At 39.3% G+C, this 20631-nt stretch overlaps 1 protein-coding gene across 5 annotated transcripts in view; it reads left to right on the forward strand.

The window, feature by feature from the left end:
- The window catches only part of CBX5 (chromobox 5), a 35368-nt gene that overhangs the window by 3313 nt on the left and 11424 nt on the right, over nucleotides 1–20631 (forward strand). The window contains exons 1-4 of one of the 5 annotated variants that reach the window (XM_061206547.1): nucleotides 11434–11520; nucleotides 11657–11761; nucleotides 13355–13533; nucleotides 18543–18729. In XM_061206547.1, the coding sequence (XP_061062530.1) occupies nucleotides 13397–13533; nucleotides 18543–18729 (324 nt within the window). In that variant the 5' untranslated portion in view covers nucleotides 11434–11520; nucleotides 11657–11761; nucleotides 13355–13396. Of the gene's footprint in view, nucleotides 1–11433; nucleotides 11521–11656; nucleotides 11762–13354; nucleotides 13534–18542; nucleotides 18730–20631 lie in introns of those variants that run through there. The other 4 variants (XM_061206548.1, XM_061206546.1, XM_061206549.1 and 1 more) reach the window with 4 other exon arrangements.

Raw genomic sequence — 20631 nt, forward strand, 5'->3', positions numbered from 1 at the left:
CTATCACATTGAAAATCCTAAGTTTAGACTTTTATTTCTTGCCTTTGGAGAACCTGGTTTGGTTGTTAATTTGTTCCTCTCTGTTAACAATATAAAATGCTGAGCCTTTGTTATAAAAATTAAATTTCAGGCACTTGCACTTAGAATTTAGAAGCATATTATTGCATCCAAACATGAAATGATTATTCACTAAAAGGGAAAATAACACATTTTCACTGGTCTGTCTGAAATAGAGTAAGTAGAAAGCTTCTGTCTGGGCAGGAGGTGAGCAAGATGATAACTGGGGAAAGAGAAAGAAAGAACATACCTCTGAAGTGACTGGATTTTTATATTATCTAGGGAAGTTCTGGTGATTTTCAGTGCCCTTGACAGTACCTCTGGAAAAGAGAGAAAGGTGTCCAGGGTACAAAGGTTTCTGAGGAAGACTACTATTTTTTGCTTTTATCAAGGTATTTTATTTAACCACATAGCATGATTTATATATCTTATTGAAATAGCCCATTTAACATCCCCTGGTAAAGCATTTTTTCTTATCCCTTTACTTGGTCTATTTTTATTACTGTTTACCTTATGTGAAATTGGGCCTAAATGCTCTGGATGTTGATTTAAAAAGCAATAAATTACAGTGTGAGATATCACAACTGACTTAGTATGGCTGATATTTACACATTGTTATCTATGAATTTGGACTCTGGGCAGTTGTCTTTTTTCCCTGACATAAACTTTGATTTTCCTTCCCTCCTTGTAGAGGATGGCTTTAGCTGATCATCGTACTAATGGGAAGGAGTCCAGGTCATCCTGAGAAGAGTTGGCTTGTGCAGAGTCCAGGACGCAGATTTGTTGGATTTCTGTAAGCCACTCGAAGCCACGTGTTCATTTCTGATGACAACTTTACACTTGTGTTGGCAGAACACCCACAGTGACAACTGTTGCCCATGTTTAGTCTGTTCGGGAGCTCTACCAGCTAGCATGTTTGGGGGAAGACCTACACTGTTCTTGTTAGAAGCTGTGTAAATATTAGATCTTTCTGAATTTATCTTCTCAGATCTGCCATAATTTTAGATAAATTGCATCCTGTGATCACCTCAACTTACTCTTTGAAATGAAAGATTAAAGGGTTTAGGCATTCTTTGGGTCATTTAAAGCACAATTCTTTTTGCATCAGTAATTGGTTTTATATATATCCGGTTTATGATTTTTAAAATTTTATTTCCCCTGTGTCTTGGTTTCTTGTGGCTGCAATTACCACAAACCTGGTGGCTTCAAACAACAGGAATTTATTCTCTCACAATTCTGGAGGCCAGAAGTCTGCAATCAAGGTGTTGAGCCCATTCTGGAGGCCCTAGGGGAGAGTCCCTTTCTTGCCTTTCCAGCTTCTGGTGGTTGTCAGTTTTCCTTGGCTTATGGCCTCATCTCTCCCTGCTCTGTCTTCATGTTGCCTTCTCTGTGTGTCTGTCTCAGAACTCCTGCCTCTCTTAAAAAGATACATGTGATTGCACTTAAGGCCCACTGATAATCCAGGATAAATTTCTCCTTTCACATCTTTAAATCACATCTTTTGCCATGTAAAGTAATATTCACAGGTTTGAGGGATTAGGTCATGGATAACTTTTGGAGGGCCATCATTCAGACTGTTATACCCTGGTTCTCTAACCCTTATGCAAATAAATTTTACCTAATTCAAAAAAGGAAAGGTTATTTTTAAAAATGAGGGGCAGCTGGGGGCAGAGGAAGTTTCTTTTTTCTTTTTGGCTGTGTTGGGTCTTTGTTGCTGCACACGGGCTTTCTCTAGTTGTGGCAAGTGGGGGCTACTCTTTGGTGCGGTGTGTGGGCTTCTCATTGCGGTGGCTTCTCGTTCCGGTGCGTGGGCTTCAGTAGTTGTGGCTCGCAGGCTCTAGAGTGCAGGCTCAGTAGTTGTGGCGCATGGGCTTAGACGCTCTGTGACATGTGAGATCTTCCTGGACCAGGGATCAAACCCGTGTCCCCTGCATTGGCAGGTGGATTCTTAACTACTGTGCCACCAGGGAAGTCCCAGTCCTTAGTTTCTTATATGGAAGAAATTGGATAGGTGAGAACTAATAGCCCTCTAGACCTAAGACTTTTATGAAGTGACTCCTAAATTGTCTTGGAGTTTATTTTTGAAGTTAATTTTAAATGCAAATCAAGAACTCATTCTTATATTTTGGGCCAGTGTAGTCCACTGGTGGTTTTGCCTAGGACTTGAGGGACAGAAGACTTTGTTGGCTGCTTGTCAACTTCTCAGGGTGTTAACACAGGATAACAAACTGTACTTGTTAATTGTGTGTGATTTTCTAAAAAGAATGTAATGGACTAGCTGGACCACTTTTCACTCATTCTAATGAGGCTGTGGACTGTGTAGTCTGGATTTCCTATCCAGTAAGAATAGTTCATCAAATTTAAACACTTACAATCAATTACACCTCAATTTAAAATTATTTTTAAAGAGAGGGGAGTAAGCAGAGTATAAAAAAAAAAATAGCACTGACAGATTTTTCTAACTGAAAATAGGTCATGGACCTAGTTTTAAAATTTTTCACATGCAGTCTTTTTTTTTAACCAATTGGCATGCCGGATCTTAGTTTCCTGACCAGGGATTGAACCCATGCCCCCTGCAGTGGAAGTGCGGATTCTTAACCACTGGACCACCGGGGAAGTCCCAACATGCAGTCTTATTCTTCAGACTTACTAAGTGCCTGTTGCATTGTGTTTCATTGCTAGGAAGGACACCAGAAAGCATAGGATTGAGATGCTGTCATTGAAAGGACTACTTTAAGATCAAGTTTCATAACACACTCATTATTTATTTCTTCCATGGAGAGGAGGAACCAAATTGAATTCAAGTATTTCTCTGATTGTAATCTACAATTCTTAGAATAAAGCAAGTTCATATCTGAGCCAGCAGGCATAATTATGTTGGAATAAAATGCCCTCTGCTAAAGAGGTCAGCCAATAGGCTGGGAAATCTATCTTAAGTTTGGTTTCTGAGGCAAATCCTTGAACTCCTTGTGCCTTGTTTCTCATCCCTAAATCAGTAAGACTCACTTACTACCTCACAGGGAGTTGTGGAGGGTAATATACTGCTAATTTGTTCAGTATTTCACAACAATAAATTATATCTAGGAATCTGATGAAACATAGGCAAACCTCATTTATATGTGTAGTTGGAGACAAGCATAGATGAAACTTAGAGATAGTTCAACAAATTCATTAAAGTTATTTTTAACATCCAACATTTTACCTTCTGTTTCCTGTATATTTTCCAAAGTGTTTTCTTGTTCTTTTTCCGTAACAGACATGAGGTAGGTAGGGCAAATAGCTAACACTAGGTTAGATGATAAAAGGATCAATTCATCAAGAGGACACAATAATTCTAAATTTTACACAACTAATAGTAAGTGTCAAAGTACAAGAAATAAAAAAACAATAGAACTAAATAATAGACATCTGCAATTATGCTGGAGACTTCAACACCCTCTTTTAATTAAAAAAAACAATAGAACTGAAACAGTAGATATCTGCAATTATATTGAAGATTTCAACACCCTTTTTCCATAATTAATAGAACAAGTAGACAGAAAGTCAGTACGGAATAGACTTGAACAACACTATCAACCAGCCTGATGTAATTGACATTCATAGGATATTCCATCCAACAGTAGCAGAATACACATTTTTTTCAAGTGCACGGGAACATTTACCAAGACAGACCATCTTCTGTCGTAAAACAAATCTCAAAATTAAAAGGATTTGATCATACAAAGTATGTTTTCTGGCCATAATGGAATTAAATTAGAAATCAGTAACTGAAAGACATCTGGAAGATCCCCAAATATTTGAAACTAAACACACTTCTAAGTAACCAATGGATCAAAGAAGAGATCACACACAGAAAATTAGAAAATATTTTGAACTGAATAAAAATGATGACGTCAAAATTTATGGGATATAGCCAAGGCAGTGCTTAGAGGAAAATTTATAATATTAAATGCTTTAATTAAAAAGGCAGAAAGATCTAGAGTCTGTTTCTATCTTAAGAACCTAGAAAAAGAAGGGATAAGAGTGATGGTGTTTAAGGGTACAAACTTGTAACAAGTAGTAAATAACCCTAAAGACCTAATGCATGGTATAGTGAATATGGACAATAATATTGTACTGCAGTTATGTAACATAAATATCACTACATTGTCCACCATATTACAATACACAAATGTATCAAAGTAACACACTGTACACCTTAAACTTACAGTGTTACGTGTCAAATTTATTCAATTAAAAAAAGAAAAAGCAAATCAAACCCAAAGTAAGCAGAAGAAAGGAAATAGTGAAGGTAAAAGCAGTAAGTAGTTGATGAAGTATAAGACAAAACCAGTAGAGAAAAATCAATGAAACTGAAAGTTGGTTTTTTGAGATGATAAATAAAATTAACGAGCAAGTCTGATCAGGGGGAAAACGTCACAAATTACTAATATCAGGAATAAGAGAAGGGCTATCACTACTGATCCTACAGACAGTGAAAGGGTAATAAGGGAGTATTATGAACAACTATGCCAATACATTCAATGTCTAAGGTAAAATGAATGGCTTCCTTGAAAGACAAACTACCAAAGCTCACTTCAGAAGAAATTCAGAACCTCACTAGCCCTATATGTATCAAGGGTAATGGAATTTGTAGTTAACAGCCTCCCCACAAAGAAAACTCCAGGTCTAGATGGCTTCACAGGTGAATTTTCCCAACTTCTACGGAAGAAATAATATCAGATTCTACACAAACTGTTCCAGAAAATAGAAGAGGAGGAAACACCTACGTGTTCATTATTTTTAACTTCATCTACTATTAACTTCCCTGCTTTATATATATATATATATTTTTTTTTTTTTTAATAAATTTATTTATTTATTTATGGCTGTGTTGGGTCTTCGTTGCTGCGCGCGGGCTTTCTCTCTAGTTGCGGCGAGCGGGAGCTACTCTTCGTTGCGGTGCACGGGTTCTAGGGTGCACGGGCTTCAGTAGTTGTGGCTCGCGGGCTCTAGAGCGCAGGCTCAGTAGTTGGCGGTGCATGGGCTTAGTTGCTCCGTGGCATGTGGGATCTTCCCGGAGCAGGGCTCGAACCTGTGTCCCCTGCATTGGCAAGCGGATTCTTAACCACTGCGCCACCAGGGAAGCCCCTGCTTTATATTTTTAAAAGTGTTTAGTTTTTTTACCCCCACAGCAGACCTATGAGATAAGTGGGGCAAATAGCTAACACCCTTAAGGTTAAGTGAACTGTCCAGTTCAACCTTTCAGTGATCTAGTTGGGATAGGACCCACATCTCCTTACTCCTAGTCCTGATATTGCCACTGTTAACTAGTTACCCCTTTAGTAGCTTTTCTGTAATAACCTTTGGGGATGGTGCTAACCAGTGCTGACTTAACTAAGGAGAATCTTAAAATCCTTAGTCCTTAAGTTGAAGACTGGGCTAGACTCACTGCTTATGCAATGCTTGACACCTACTTGGCCCTCAATAAATGTCCCATAACCAATTTTAGAGCAAGGATCAGTATTACTGTATCATCCTTTTGGCATAGGATCTGAATTGGGATGATGGTTGGAAGCTGGACAAAAAGAGAGTCAGAAACATCTTATTTGGCATAAGCAATGTGTCAGAGTGCTCAGTGGAAGAGCTGGGTGGTCTGAGATTGGCCATCCCTTTAGCTGTTTATCTGATGGCCTTTCTTTGCATTTAACTATCAAGATATCTGAAGTGTAGAGCACACTTTTATGATATTGTGGCATAGTAACTCACACTTAAATGTCAATAGAGACGCTTGCAGAGATGTACAAGGTTCAATAATTTCTGGTGTAGGTTTGTTTCTCCTGTCATCACCCATTATGTATTTTTTTACAGCTTTTAAATTGCCACAGAGAGAAATTGGTCAGGATCATAATAGATGGCCAAGGAGCTGCCAAGGATACCGTTGTATGGGATGGGAAAAAGTTCAATACTGGCTTGATTTTATTTATCTAAATTGTAGGCTATGACTTCAATATAATTCATGTTGCTAATACACCAAGGTAATGGCAGAGCACAAAACTATGCCATATTTTGAAGGAATGCTCTCTTTTACTCCTGAAGTTTTACAGTCTGAGATATCTTTCTTATTCCAATTATATAAAAACTCCTTTTTTGTCAGGATGTATTAATCAGGTTTTAGCATATTGACTTAAAGTCTAATACCATCTCAACAGAGATTTTAGTTTGGATATGCAAATTACTTTTTATGACTCTTGAATGTCTTTGCAAAACTAAGACTATGTTAGAATGTAAATTGTTTGGCATAGTAGAACCTCTTCCTTCAAATAGAGGATTTGTTGAAATGACCTGAAGGGGCCCTTGTAACCCTTAAGCTGCTGATGGCCAAAATCTGTACAAGCTAGATAAGCGTGAGTCTTAATTTTATGGCTGTTTAGAGACTGCTTTATGACCATAATTTTATTTGGTGGTGGATACTTCAGTTCTCTTTTAACCCTTCCATATTTTGTGAACATGAATTGCCAAAGTGGTACGTAAAAATCTAAGATTCATGGTAATCTACTCAAATGTTGCTCTTACTCATTTTTCTTAAGATTTATGATGAAATTGCTAGGTTCTTCATGAAAGGTGACAAGATCTACTAGTTCATGCTTCATCACATTTAATTAATAGAGAGGAGTGGGTGTGAGATTAACACTCACTAGAGACTTTGGTGCTTTGAGATGAATTCAGCACATTCCAAGGATAGAGTTGTTGGAAGCACCATCTGGAAGACATTTGCCCACAGTGATACAAATTCTACTTTCTCATGAATCTTGGAACAATTGACTATCTAACCTCTTGCCCAGCAATGGGTTTAGGTGTGCCCTAACTAAATTTAGAGAAGATGGACACTCGGTAGATTTGAATAAAGGAAAGAGACAAATCTCATGTAAAATTACTATTTTGTGGAATTGTGATCTGGTAATGAGTTATCAAGAATTTGTGTGTTAGTGCTAAATATACCAATGAACCAGACTTAACGCTTTGAGCAGTTCTGAGAATTGCTATAGTACACATTCATTTATATTTTTTAATGGCATTCAGAGCTTGGAGGACAGTACAGTCGAATGAAATTTATAAGGCACCCTTTATCTCCATTTATAATGTAGATGTTTTAATCTAAAAGAACAAAAGGCTCTTTACTCCCTTGCTCTCTGGAGCAGGAGGCTTAGATAATCAACAAATAGGATACTTTGCCCCCAGAATAATTCTGTGACTGGTTGAAGCAGTGCCTTGGCCTGATTTTTGAAGGATCATGAACTGGAGCTTGTGCTAGCCAAGGGAGAGAGCATTTCCTCTTTCCACACCCCTCTCTATTAATAAAGTTTGTGTTCTCTGTATGTGGCTTGTTAATGACAGGGGTGTTAACGACCACAGTTAATCTTCCTCCTCAACTCTTTCCTAATCCAGTCTCTTAAATAGACATTTGAAAAGCTTTTAACTCCTCTTGAGTTGGGTGCTCATAGGCTTTTGGTGGAGGTGGAGTGATAGTTATCAGCCCATTTAACAAAACCTGAGACAGCTAGGACAGCTGTAATGTGCATCCCTAGGCTGTGTTTTCGTTAAAATGTCACATGGCTAATACTTTGGAAATCATAAATCTAGTGGAAGAAAACATCTTTATCAAGGGTATTTTAGTTTTATGCTGTATGTGTTACAAACCTAAAACCATTGGTACTTCTAGATCTATAAAGAGCAAAGAACACAAACCAGATTAAAATGGTTCTATAAATTTGGTTGCTTTTCATCTGTTTTATTTGCTGCAATACGGCTATAAAGAGGACGCCTTGAAGACAATGCTGTAGCTGACAGTTTAATCTTCGCGTAAGCCACCAGCTTTCCCCAAGGGCTTTAGGGGAGAAATGGGAGTTTCTCAAGCCTAGACCAACTGAAGTCACCCATCAGTGGCATATTAATACATGTGATAGGGACCTTTGCATATGCCCTCGCCCTTTCCTACTCTTTAGAATGACTTTCTTTATAGAAGATTTTGCCTTTTTAGTGGGCTTATAAAATTTATATTGAAACTCAAAGAGCTCATTGATTATGCATTTTGACATTTGGTTTGACTAAAGTCAGTTTAGTAGGTAGCTCAGTGAGGCAGCTTAGCAGTTGGTTTCATTACTTTTAAACAATACAAAGAAAACTTAGAGAAAAACTTAGAATATATATAATACATATATATGCTTTTGCTCGTAAGTCGTGATGAAAATACAGTGTGCTACACCAAGATCTAAGAAAAGCCACCAGGACAGTTGACATTGAAAAGTCAACTGGAGGGAGTAGAGCAGAGCCTGAACTAGACAGAGCAGACAGATACCAGAGATCTCATGTGGGTGGTTCTGTTTCCAGGATTGATTGGTTGATGCACACAGCTAATCATTACATCTGTTGTTCTTCTGGATTGCTCCAGCTTTCGGTAATGCCCTCTCTGTAATTTCTGGGCACTGGCAGTTTTTACCATTTTTTTTTTTCTTTTACCCGTATAATGTGTGGGGGTTTTTTTGTCCCTCTCTTTCTGCTTCACCTCCTCACCTCTTCCTCCCCTTTTTTTTTTCTGGAAGATTCATTTGTTAAAGAAGTTTCCTGTCATCGACTTGGAATGTGGGTTCTGACTGTGCCTGACCGCAGAGCTCTTTGATGTTTGTCCAAGGCTGAATTTTCACCAGATCCCTGGTTTAGGTGTTTTTCCCCCAGCACTCAGAGGCCTGTAAGGTGAATTTGCCGTGTATCGTTGATATGAAGGGTTCGTGGGCCTGCTCTTTTTCGTGATCTGATGGGCCATTAAATTGCTGGACTCTGTGGTTGTTGATGCCTTTACCAGAGAGTTCCTGTGTATGTTCAAGAAAAGGCTGAGAGCTGTTATGTATGAAGGACTCTAGAAACTTGAGAAGCTCACCCCTTCCCATGGAGATTTCCATAAGGATAATAAGGTTGTGCTGAGAGGCTCAGCCTCTCTTTCTCTGTCATGGTATCGGGATTCTACCTTAATCAAGCCATCATCCTGCCAGCCATGTCTCATTTCTCACACTGGAATGCTCCCTCCTTTCAAGCTCAGCGTGAACCACCAGTCTTGATGCTTTATCTGGTCCAGGCTCTAGCCCTTAAATTGTCCGTCTGACTCTGTGTTTCATTTGACCCTAATACACTGGGTCGCACTGTCTAAAAGAGAATTACGTCCCCTCCAATGTCTGAGTGCATTTCTCATTTACTGCTGCTCCTGAGCACATCTGTAACTTCAAGGTTAAGATAAGACACATTCCATCAGAACTATGTCGTCATCCTTGCCAGCTTCTGATCTGTGACTGTCCAGGAGATTTACAAGACAATTGCATGCCATTCTTTACAGAATATTATGGTTGGACTCTGACTCCTGGCATAAGGCCCAATTTGATCTGTCAGCTGTTACAAAACCCATTTCCCAAAGAGAAAGGGATTTTAGGCAATTCTTAAGAGTGGGAAGGAGGGAATTGATCTGGCTCTTTATTTCCTGATGTTTTAAGGAGAAGGATGGACACCTGAATGTTTTTGGTCCCTTTCCTCGTTGAATTCCCTTGTTTCCCCTGAAAGGTTTCACTAAAATGTTAGCATTGCTGTCCTTCTTTCCTGTCCTTTATCCCTTTACAGAATTGCTTAGTCTTTTCATTCTGCCATCTCCAATGCTTTCCTGAATTTTAAGGAGTAAGAATTTTGCCCTGGAGAGAAAGGGTTACCTGCCTTTTCTCTGAAGGTTTATTAGTTTACCAGCACCTGGTTAACAGAGACACAGTTCCTCCTTTCTTGCTCTCTAACATGTTGAACTGCAGGAGTTACTGCATGTGATATGGTTTAATGGCTTAGGAATTTGGAAGGTCACATATTTCCTGCTGCTGTTGTATTAGGCCCTGTAATATTTTTACAAAAGCTTCTCTTTGGGGGACTTAATAGCCCTTTGGTTTCAACATAAACTCAGTCTTTCCCTAGGTGGTAGGCAGTGGGGATTTATTTGGCCCACTTTAGTGATTCTGGGGTTAGAGCTAAAATTTATTTACTCAAGATCACACATGGCAAGTTAATCACAGAATCACAACCCTGATCTAATTCCTTTGGCATTGTTTTCATATTCCTTAACTACAAAAAGTTTTAAAAAGTTAGGAAGAATCGAGAAAGGCAGTTTTTACTCAGATTTCCTGATGGGTCTATTCAAGGTTGAAGAAATCCTCGTAGTTGAAAACTGTCCACTTTGCCCTCATACCCTACAGTTTCTTCTGTTTGATAACCAAAATAATAACCAGTCTTGATGCTTTATCTGGTCCAGGCTCTAGCCCTTAAACTGTAGAAGAATCACCATTCTTTTTTTTCTTCAGTCGGGTTCTTTGCTTTTGATTGTCCCTTTTTCTTAATCTCCTATGGCAGCAGCCTCTATCTCTAAAAGACCCGTATCTGTAAAGCAGAGAGCAGAGTTTTGGAGCTCTCTAAAATGTTCTTAGGGCCAGGAGAAAGGAATTCATGGGACTGCAAGTCTTAATTCTCTTTCCTTTATTTCAGTCTTCCTTTTCTCAAGTATTAGGGATTCTTAATATACAAAGTTTTAAATTACTATACCGTATAATTAATGTTCCAGGTGGGTAATTATTTAAAAATTTGTTTTATAACATTACAAGAACAACTAATGAGAAGTGGTTTTAATAGTAATGGTTGTGACTGGACTGCTCCCTCCCTTCTCTTTTTTAAAACTACTTAAGAATTAAATTTTTTTCTATCTATAATTTCAGCTGAAAGGTTCTTTGGTAGTGCTTCAAGTCGCTACATTCTGTTTCTGTATCCAGTGATTCCCCCCAAAGGGAAAGTTGTATAGCATCTTTGAAATCCTTCCCTTCCCCCTCTCCGGTTAGTCCCTGCACCCCACCCCCACCCCAGCAATCTTAATTAACTGTTCAGTGACAGATGGTAGAAAAGGCCTTGTCTAAAGTGCTTCTGGTGGGCTGGATTAGGGGGTGGGTAGTTTGTACTGATCTTGTTGTAGAAGGAGCTAGCCTTTCCCCGCCCCCCGCCCCCCCCCCCCCGCCAGTTGAGCTATAATCCTGTTAGATCTTAAAATGCTATTGATTAATTCCCAGTGCTCTTAGAGGAATAAGCACAAGTTTTGGGTTTAAAATCCAAGCGCCAATTCCCTAGAGCTCTGAATGCCTTAGCCTTGAGGCCAAGGGAGGTACCTTCCAACTTCTCCACCCAGTCTTCACTGAAAAGAAAAGTTAAGCCTTTTAACTTTTCCGTTTGCCTCTCCCCCCGCTCCCTTAGTCTAGTACGGCTGCCAGTTGCCATGGCAACGGACTGGGACAGCTGCGCAGTGGCGCCTAGGCAGCTGGGTGGGGGCGGGGGAGCTGCCAGCCCGCCAAGCCCCAGACCTGGGAGGGGAGGCCCCTTCTGTTAGCCCAGAGGGAAAGAAAGAACTGGGGCGATCCGGTAGGTAAAGGAGGGAACCCCCATTCATCTGCTGCCTCTGGGGCTCCTCTTCTGCATGAAGGTGTAAAGGTAGATTTTCCTCTTTCCTCCCTCAAACTGAAAAGCACATATGTAAATCCTTGTTTTTCCTTGTGAGGCAGGGGAGGCCATAGCCACAATGCTTCACTGCATGCATCTAACCCGGGGCTGGTTTTAACTCTGGCGCTCTGACCTAAGCTGCTCAGCTCCCGGAAATTCCAAGGTGAGTGGGGGCGGGGGTGGGTTACTCTCCCTGGAATATGACATTTCCTGTCTCTGGTGAGGTTGGAGGCTGCTTTTATTTTAAATAAATCAAATAAGATTTTTTTTCTTGAAGCTTAGGACTTTCCCCTGAATTCATGGAAAAATTATTTTGAAACCCCTCACCTGCATTACCCCATCCTCCCACCCCGACTTCCAAATAAAGTATGTTAATGAAGACATAGTTTTATTACGAGGCAGTAGTGGGTACGGTTTTTTGGGTGGGCAGACCTATTGCTAGTAAGTTCTGGAGGTATGGTTTCCAACTGTATATTCTGGGAGTAATTCCCTAAAATTTGCTAATTTGAAGTAAATTGATAAATGCAACTTTTTATGCTACTCGAACAAAATTCGGAGATCAGTAGTGACCTTCCCCATTCCTGGGGTGGTCTTCTGATCAGGATGGAAATATTTTTAGTGCTGAAAAAAAGCTTTAAAGGTTACAGCAAAATAAAAATAAGAGTTCAGCTAAGAAAACAATTCCTGCTACTCTGTAATCCAGACTCTAGGCACCATTTAACATGGTTAAGGAAGAATTCTTAAAAATGATTATGGTAACAACAACGTGGGAATTTAAAAAACTAGATTCTCTGTTGAGTACCCCTGGTTGTGCATATTTCTGAGCTTAACTCAATTTCCATTTGTGTTGCCTTGCTTCAGCTTTCCTTGGGCCTATGAATGGTTCCTCTGTGTTTTGAGGCTTCATGTTGATGTGAGTCTGGGACCAGACTTCTTTTTCCTCCTCCTCTTCCTTTGGCCCAAAGTCAACTCCAGTTAAGAGGAGAGGTACCTCCTTAATAATTGGATTAGTTGAGCCTTAAGAATTATTGAACAACTCAATGACTAATTTTGATTTTTAGGACTAAAAAATCTTTTTCTCCTTGCTGCCTCCCTCCCATCCCCAAATGAAAGGGGAGGCTTAATGTGTTTGAGATGTCAGCCTTGCTTTTGTGAGCTGATGGATGCTCAGAAGGGACAAGCTCAGTTTGTTTAAGGGAAATGTACTGAGTCACTGAAAATGTGGTAAAAGGTGCCTGAGCAGGACTTTTTTTGTGCTGCTAAGAGACTGTTCAGGATGCTCAGAGCAGAGGAAAGTTAGATTTTGGTGGCCTTTCTTATTTTCTTTTTTTTTTTTTTTCCATTTTTATAAAAAACCTTATTAACTTTGGAGGGAAATGTGTTAATTCTATCACGGTTCTTTTAAGTGAAGATTTTCCATACTTGTCTTTGAGTTTATGACTTGTAAACAGTTACAGAATTAGCTAGGAGTAAAATCCCATACATTACTTGTCTTATGGAATCTGAAATTAGAGGAGTTAGATAATTGTGCCACCTAATAATTTTGATCTTGTTAGCTGAAGAGAAAGTTGTAATTGGGAAAGTGGGGATCTGCCCATTTTTGATTAAACTCTTAGGACTCATCTGTAGGATGCTTTAAGACACAAGAAAAAGGTACATGGCAACTTTGTGTTATACCCCCTGCATCCCATCAAGAAGAGACAGGGTTTTAACTGCTCACGTGGATTCTGACCATTTTTGTCCTTCCCATTTGCAGGAACCCGGTGGCCTTAGTCTTTCAGGTGGAACAGCGTGAGACATGGGAAAGAAAACCAAGCGGACAGCTGACAGTTCTTCTTCAGAGGATGAGGAGGAGTACGTCGTGGAGAAGGTGCTAGACAGGCGTGTGGTTAAGGGGCAAGTGGAATATCTACTGAAGTGGAAAGGCTTTTCCGAGTAAGTGCCTTCTCTCAGGCTTTGGGACTCTGCGCAGGTAGACACAGACACAGACATTTCCCTGTGAACCATCACCATCTTTTTCTTTCACCACCTGCACTCCTTTCTAAGAGTCAGAAGACACAGCAATAAACTAAGCAAAATCTCTCCCTTCTTGGAGCTGATGTTCTAATGAGAATGCTTTTGAGAGGCAGTATAATGAACTGGTTAGGAGCATAGACTGGGGGCCAGATTGCCTGGGTCCAGATTCTTGCTCTACCACTTATGATATGAGCTGGGTGACCTTGGTGAAGTTCCTTAATCTTTTTTCTTCCTCAATAAAATAGGGATAAGAAATAGTATATATCATAGAGACATTGGGGAGATGTGTAGAGCCTGACACATAAGCTCAGTGTAAGTATAAACTGCTACTGTTACTATTCTTTTGGATGTAACTAAGCTAAAACACATACATTTAAGCAGAAGAAGTCGTAGTTGATCCCATAGCCCATAGCTTTCGATAATGATCCTTGGACCTCAAGATTGTCCTAGGATGAAACACTCATCTTAATGAGAGACTTAAATCTGAGACCACATTTTCCCCCCAATATTTATTTTTAAAAATTTCAAATATACATACAGCTGAGGCAAAAGAAATTGAGTGAACACTCAGATACACACCACCTAGTTTCTACAGTTAACATTTTAATATAATCTATCCCTTTATCTCTCAATTTATCTTTTATTATTATAAAACCCCTCTTTTTAGGTCAATGAGCTTTAAGAATGGTACTGAAGTGTTGACTATTCAGAATTAGGCAGTAACTGACTTTATGTTGAAGTGCTAAAGTAGGTTATTCTTTCCTTTGGAATAAGTAGAACTAGACACACAAGCATAGCAGAGGTAGCTTGAAAAGTGAAATACATGAAGCTGTGTAATCATTAGGCATTTTGCCTCAATTTCTCATTAATTCTCTTCCCAGGATGCCTGATAACAAAGAATGGGTTTCTCTGAACTCCAGTGAGCTTTTAGGAACTGGTTTAGGCTCCTTAGAGTGGTGCTGTCCAATAAAAATGTAATGCAAGCCACATATGTAATTTCAAATTTTATGGTGGCTACATTAAGGAAAAGTGGAATTAATTTTAATAATGTATTTTATTAAGCACACTACATCAAAATGCTATTTCAAAATTAATTAATACAAAAATTACTGATAAAATTTTACATTATTTTTTCATGCTTAAGAATTCAAAATCTGATGTATATTTTACATTTTGTAGCACGTCTCAGTTCATAGTACCCACATTTCAAATGCTCGTTAGCCACATGTGGCTAGTAGTTAACCATACTGAACATCACAACTTTGAAGTGTGAGACTTAAATATAATAAAAGATTGAATGTTTTGCCAGTACCTTTGGACAAAGTTATGATCAGGAGCCTTCAGAATATATTTAAGGTTATTTTACTATGTGAATCAAGTTTCTCGTGTGGAGCACTGTTGGTGTTTTGGGTGGGGCAGTTTATGCACTGCACGATGCTTAGCATCTGCAGCACGCACACACACAGCACTAAATGTGGGTAGCACAGCAATCGGAATGTGCCCTCCATATTTCTGAAGAGTAGTGGTATCACAACATCTTCTAGAGGTGTGAGCTATGAATTTGAGAGGCCTAGAGCACCATGAGAAAGGAATTAAAATACACCTAAAGACTTTGAGGGTATTTATTTGGCCCATTGAATCACCACTGGAAATTGTTGGGCATTTTGAAGAATTGCAAGACTATATAATTGAGCTACTGGTACCTTACATACATAGAAGAGGGAAAGAAAAGGTTTAGGGTAGATGGATTAAACCTTTTTTTTTAGTATTTACTTATTTTATTTTATTTTTTTGGCTGCGTCGGGTCTTAGTTGTGGCACGCGGGTCTTTCATTGGGGTGTGTGGGCTTCTCTCTAACTGTGGTGCGCGGGCTCCAGAGCATGTGGGCTCTGTAGTTTGTGGCACGCGGGCTCTCTCGTTGAGGCGTGCGAGCTCAGTAGTTGTGGCGCACGGGCTTAGTTGCCCCGCAGCATGTGGGATCTTAGTTCCCCGACCACGGATTGAACACGCGTCCCTACATTGGAAGGCGGATTCTTTACCACTGGACCACCAAGGAAGTCCCGGATTAAACATTTGTCCTTACTTTGTCAGAAATATCCAGAGTTTATCATTAAAGACCGGAACAGATTGTGCCCCTTCAGCATTGTCTACAACTAAGTACCTACTGTTTACTAGGCAGTGGTCATATTCTACCTCATGTGTTCTCTCTCTTTAATTCTCATAACAGCCTTTAGAGGTATTTTCAGTTTACATATGAGGAAATTAGTTTTTTGCCAAAGATAACAGCACTGGTATGTGCTGAAACAAGGACCCAGCATCAGATTTCTTTGGCGCTAAAACCCAGATTCTTTATAAATTATACCGTGCTATCTTTTGGGTGAAAATTGATTGATGTAGAAATAACAATACCAATATGGTAGGAAAAGGGATAAATAATCTCATTAGAAGACTGGCTTTCCTTGCTAGCAACAGAGATTCTCTCCTACCTCTGCATCTGCTTGCTTATTATGCTACACTGTTGGCACGTCTCTTGATTTTCGTGCCTTAATTTCTCCTGGGATAGTAAACTTACATATATATTTTGTGGATTTAGGAGAAAGTTATTGTATGAGGAAATTTTTTTGGTTTTTTTTTTTTTTTTTTTTTTTTGCTGAAAGAAGAGCTATGAGGGAGAGGCTTTTCCGCTTTTGGCTCAAATGATTTAGAAATAAATTTTGTTTCATTCTTAAGCTCTTTTTGCAGAAAGTTGAAGTCTAGAGTAAATATCTCAGATTTTCCCATCATTGTGCTACTTAGTTGAGTCATTATGGCATGTGTTCAAACCATTCCAATTTAAAGATACCTTAGGGCTTCCCTGGTGGTGCAGCGGTTGAGAATCTGCCTGCTAATGCAGGGGACACGGGTTCGAGCCTTGGTCTGGGAAGATCCCACATGCCACGGAGCAACTAGGCCCGTGAGCCACAACTACTGAGCCTGCGCGTCTGGAGCCTGTGCTCCGCAACAAGAGAGGCCGCGATAGTGAGAGGCCCGCGCACCGCGATGAAGAGTGGCCCCCACTTGCCGCAACTAAAGAAAGCCCTCGCACAGAAACGAAGACCCAACACAGCCATAAATAATAAATAAATAAATAAATAAATAAAGGGATAAAGATGGTTCAATTAAAAAAAAAAAAAGCTCAAAAAAAAATAAATAAAAAATAAAGATACCTTATTCAAAAAACAAAAACAATAAAGGATCTAAAATGAATGGTGCATAAATGTAAAAAAATTTTTCCTCAGTCGATGAAGGGATTATAGAAACTGCTATGATATATTTACAGGTATATCTTAATGTAGCTAATTCTTACTATATAACCAAAAGAACCTCTGCCACTGGCTAGGAGTGAAGAGGATGCCTGGTCTAGTTTTTCCCGTGTAGAGACATTTCTTGCTTTGATTCCATAAACTGCGGATGGTAGTTGGGGGTTTGCTTTTCTAAAACCCATGCTGGGGATACAGAGAACAACTTTGTGAATACCAACTATTTGTTTTTCTCATAGTAGGACTCCCTTGATCCAAGTTTAATTAGACACAATTTTTTAATTTGGATTGTTTTTGCTTATTAATATACAAATGTATTTTGACTACCTAGTATCCATAAGTTGAATCCAGAGCGTTGAATTAATGCACTCCAAATTCCAGTTTTGAGTCTTTTCCTTTTTATGGTTCGTCTGTATTCTAATGATTTAAGCCCTTACTGCCTCTTTTCTAATTATTTTAATCTTCCAATAACTTGTTGGCATTTCTTCAAAATATAAGTAACATATTTAAGTTAGTATAAACTGGAGTGCATTTAGAATTAGATTGTCTTCTCTTCAGCATTTGCATAGATGATTATATGTATGAAATCACATTATTTTGCCACTTACAAAGCAGAACTTATATTTGAGTGTTTTAACAGCTTTATTGAGGTATAAGTTACATACCATAGGATTTATTTATTGAAAGTATAAAATTCAGTGATTTTTAGTAAATTTACAGAGTATGCAACCATCAGCATGCTCCAGTTTTAGAACATTTCTGTAACCTCCCAGAATTCCCTTGAACCTAAATATTTGTATTTAATCCCAAGCCCTAGCCACAGGGAACCCCTGATCTGCTTTCTGTTTTTAAATTTATCTTTTTCCTAGAGGTTTCATGTAAATGGAATCAGACAATGTATAGTCTTTTGCATCTGTTTTCTTTCACTTAGCATGTTCTTTTTTTATACATATATATATAAATTTATTTATTTTTGGCTGCGTTGGATCTTCGTTGCTACGCGCGGGCTTTCTCTAGTTGCGGTGAGGGGGGGGCTACTCTTCCTTGCAGTGCGCAGGCCTCTCATTGCGGTGGCTTCTCTTGTTGTGGAGCACGGGCTCTAGGCGTGTGGGCTTCAGTAGTTGTGGCACGCGGGCTCAGTAGTTGTGGCACACGGGCTTAGTTGCTCCACGGTATGTGGGATCTTCCCAGCCCAGGGCTCGAACCTGTGTCCCCTGCATTGGCAGGCGTATTCCTAACCACTGCGACACCAGGGAAGCCCACTTAGCATGTTCTTGAGGTTCTTCCATGTTGTAGCATATATTAATATTGTGTTCCTTTGTGTTGCTAAATAGTATTCCATTGTATGGATATACCACATTTTGTTTATCTGTTCACCAATTGATAGACATTTGAATTGTTTTCTGTCTTTGGCTGTTAAAATGCTGTTATAAGTAATTGTGTGCAAGTTTTTTTTGTGGATATATTTTTTCTCTTGGTTAGATTCCTAGGATCAAATTTGTTATCTCCTTTAAGCATAGGGTTTCTTTCCTTTTTGCCTACTTGTCTTCTTTAAAATAAAGGCATTGGATTCCCGCTCCTCCCCGCCCCCCTCATTTCTTTCCTTTTTTCTCCATTCTTCTTGCCCAGGGAGCACAATACTTGGGAACCTGAGAAAAACTTGGATTGCCCTGAGCTAATTTCTGAGTTTATGAAAAAGTATAAGAAGATGAAGGAGGGTGAAAATAACAAACCCAGGGAGAAGTCAGAAGGTAACAAGAGGAAATCCAATTTCTCAAACAGTGCTGATGATATCAAATCCAAAAAAAAGAGAGAGGTAAGCTTTATTTCTCCTTTTTCCCCCCGCAAACTATTATTCTGCCTCCCCCAGTACCCCTCCTCCCAAAACAAGGGCGTTATTTTGGTTATTTCTGTTCCAAGGATGGCCTGCAAAGTAAATTGTTGAACAAAAGAGCTTCCAGGGAGACATGTTGATCGACCACAGCGCCCCCTCCTGGATGCGTGAGAAACGTAATATGTGTTCGCTGAATTGCGTTAGGGTGGCAAAAATAAATCCCGTAAAACATTCAGCTACTCTGTGCCTTATCCATGAATAAGTGGCTAATTATCTTAGAGAGGGAGAGTCTTTGGTGAATTTTTTAAGGATATAAAGGAGCTTTTTAAAAGCTTCACTTTTCTTTTGTTCCAAAGGTAGCACGCACTTTCAACCCTTTATAGTCTTTCTTTTTTTAATTAAGGTGAAATACACATAAAATACAATTAACCATTTTAAAGTGAACAGTTCAGTGGCATGTATATTCTCTTTTGATCCTATTATATTTTTACATACTCCAAATAAATTAATTTTCATCTTCCTTTTGAATCTTTTTATTGTTCAGTTTGGAAAAATGTGTTTATGAAATTTTGGTTTGATTCAGTTGCCTTAATTCTTCTGAATTTTAGCTCTCAAGTAACTAGCCATAAGCAGTTATTGCCTCTCTCCTTTTTTCATATATATCTTTTGCATCTGAGCACACATATACACATATACACATACCCCACCCCTCAGCTTCCACTCCTTTCATTTATTTCAAGGTTGTGAAGCCTTTTGTGGTGAAGGATGTACTGTATCCTTAAAGTTTAATAAAATAAAAGCGTAAGTCTGCTTCTGAATCTTCTAGCATCACTGCCATAAGCATCCTTATTTATCTTCATTCTCCTTGGATACCCATCTTTCTAGAGCATCAGTTCTCAGCCCTTGCTGCACATTAGGATCATGGCAGGGGACTTGGGGGTTGCTTCAAAAACCTCCAGTGCCCAAGATGCACCCCAGACCAATTAAATTCAGATTTCTGTGGGTCGGACCTAGGCATCAGTATTTTCTAGAGACTTAACACAAGTGATTCCTGGTCTCCTGAGGAAAGAAAATGGGAGACCAGCTTTCCAAAAAGAATTGAAGTAAGAGTGAAAGATTGGAGGCTGCCAGTGAAAGTGGACTCTAGGTTTTTGTTTGTCTCCTTATTTGTTTCCCTAGTTAATTTTACGTTTTACAATCTTATTTTTAAAACTACCCTATTCTGGTGAGGTGTGTATATCATTGTGATACAGTGTACTGGTAAATAATTTGAGAATGCCTTCCCTTCTCTAAGGAGCTAAGACTTGTTTCTTTCTTTTTTCTTTTTTTTTTTTAGCCCTTTGTATTCTGGCTCTTGTCATTTGATTCATTTTCTAGCTAAGTAAAAAGACCAAAAAACAACACAGCATAAGACTTCTGTAGCTATTTGTGACATATAGTGTGTATTGCCTCAACCTAAGGCTTCTGTCCTTTTCAAAAGGAGCGACCTGGCTTTGAGACGCTGGCCAGTGCAGAGAGTTTTGTTCCTAGGCCAGGTTCTGATGCTGCTGACCTTGAGCACCACCCCACGTGTCCCTTACATTGTAATGTTCATCTGGGGCCCCGACAGCATTCTCAGCAGTGCTGGCGGCTGTCAGGTAGGCAGCTGGGAAGATAGGTGATTGTATATCTTAAAGGTGCAGGAGGGGATTTCGTTTCTTTCTTTAGACCACTGCAGAAGAAACTTGTTCGTCGGCATTATGCCTGATTTAAGATTACTGCCTGTGTAATGATTTTAGCATTTTCCTCACCTCGGCTCCTTTTCAGCAGCTTGAACAGTTTTCTTCCCTTTCCTCCCTATGTGGCAAACTGTTTTCAGCCGCCAGCTATGATTTACGACTTAGT

The sequence above is a fragment of the Eubalaena glacialis genome, chromosome 11 (assembly GCF_028564815.1).
Source record: "Eubalaena glacialis isolate mEubGla1 chromosome 11, mEubGla1.1.hap2.+ XY, whole genome shotgun sequence".
Taxonomy (NCBI): Eukaryota; Metazoa; Chordata; class Mammalia; order Artiodactyla; family Balaenidae; genus Eubalaena; species Eubalaena glacialis.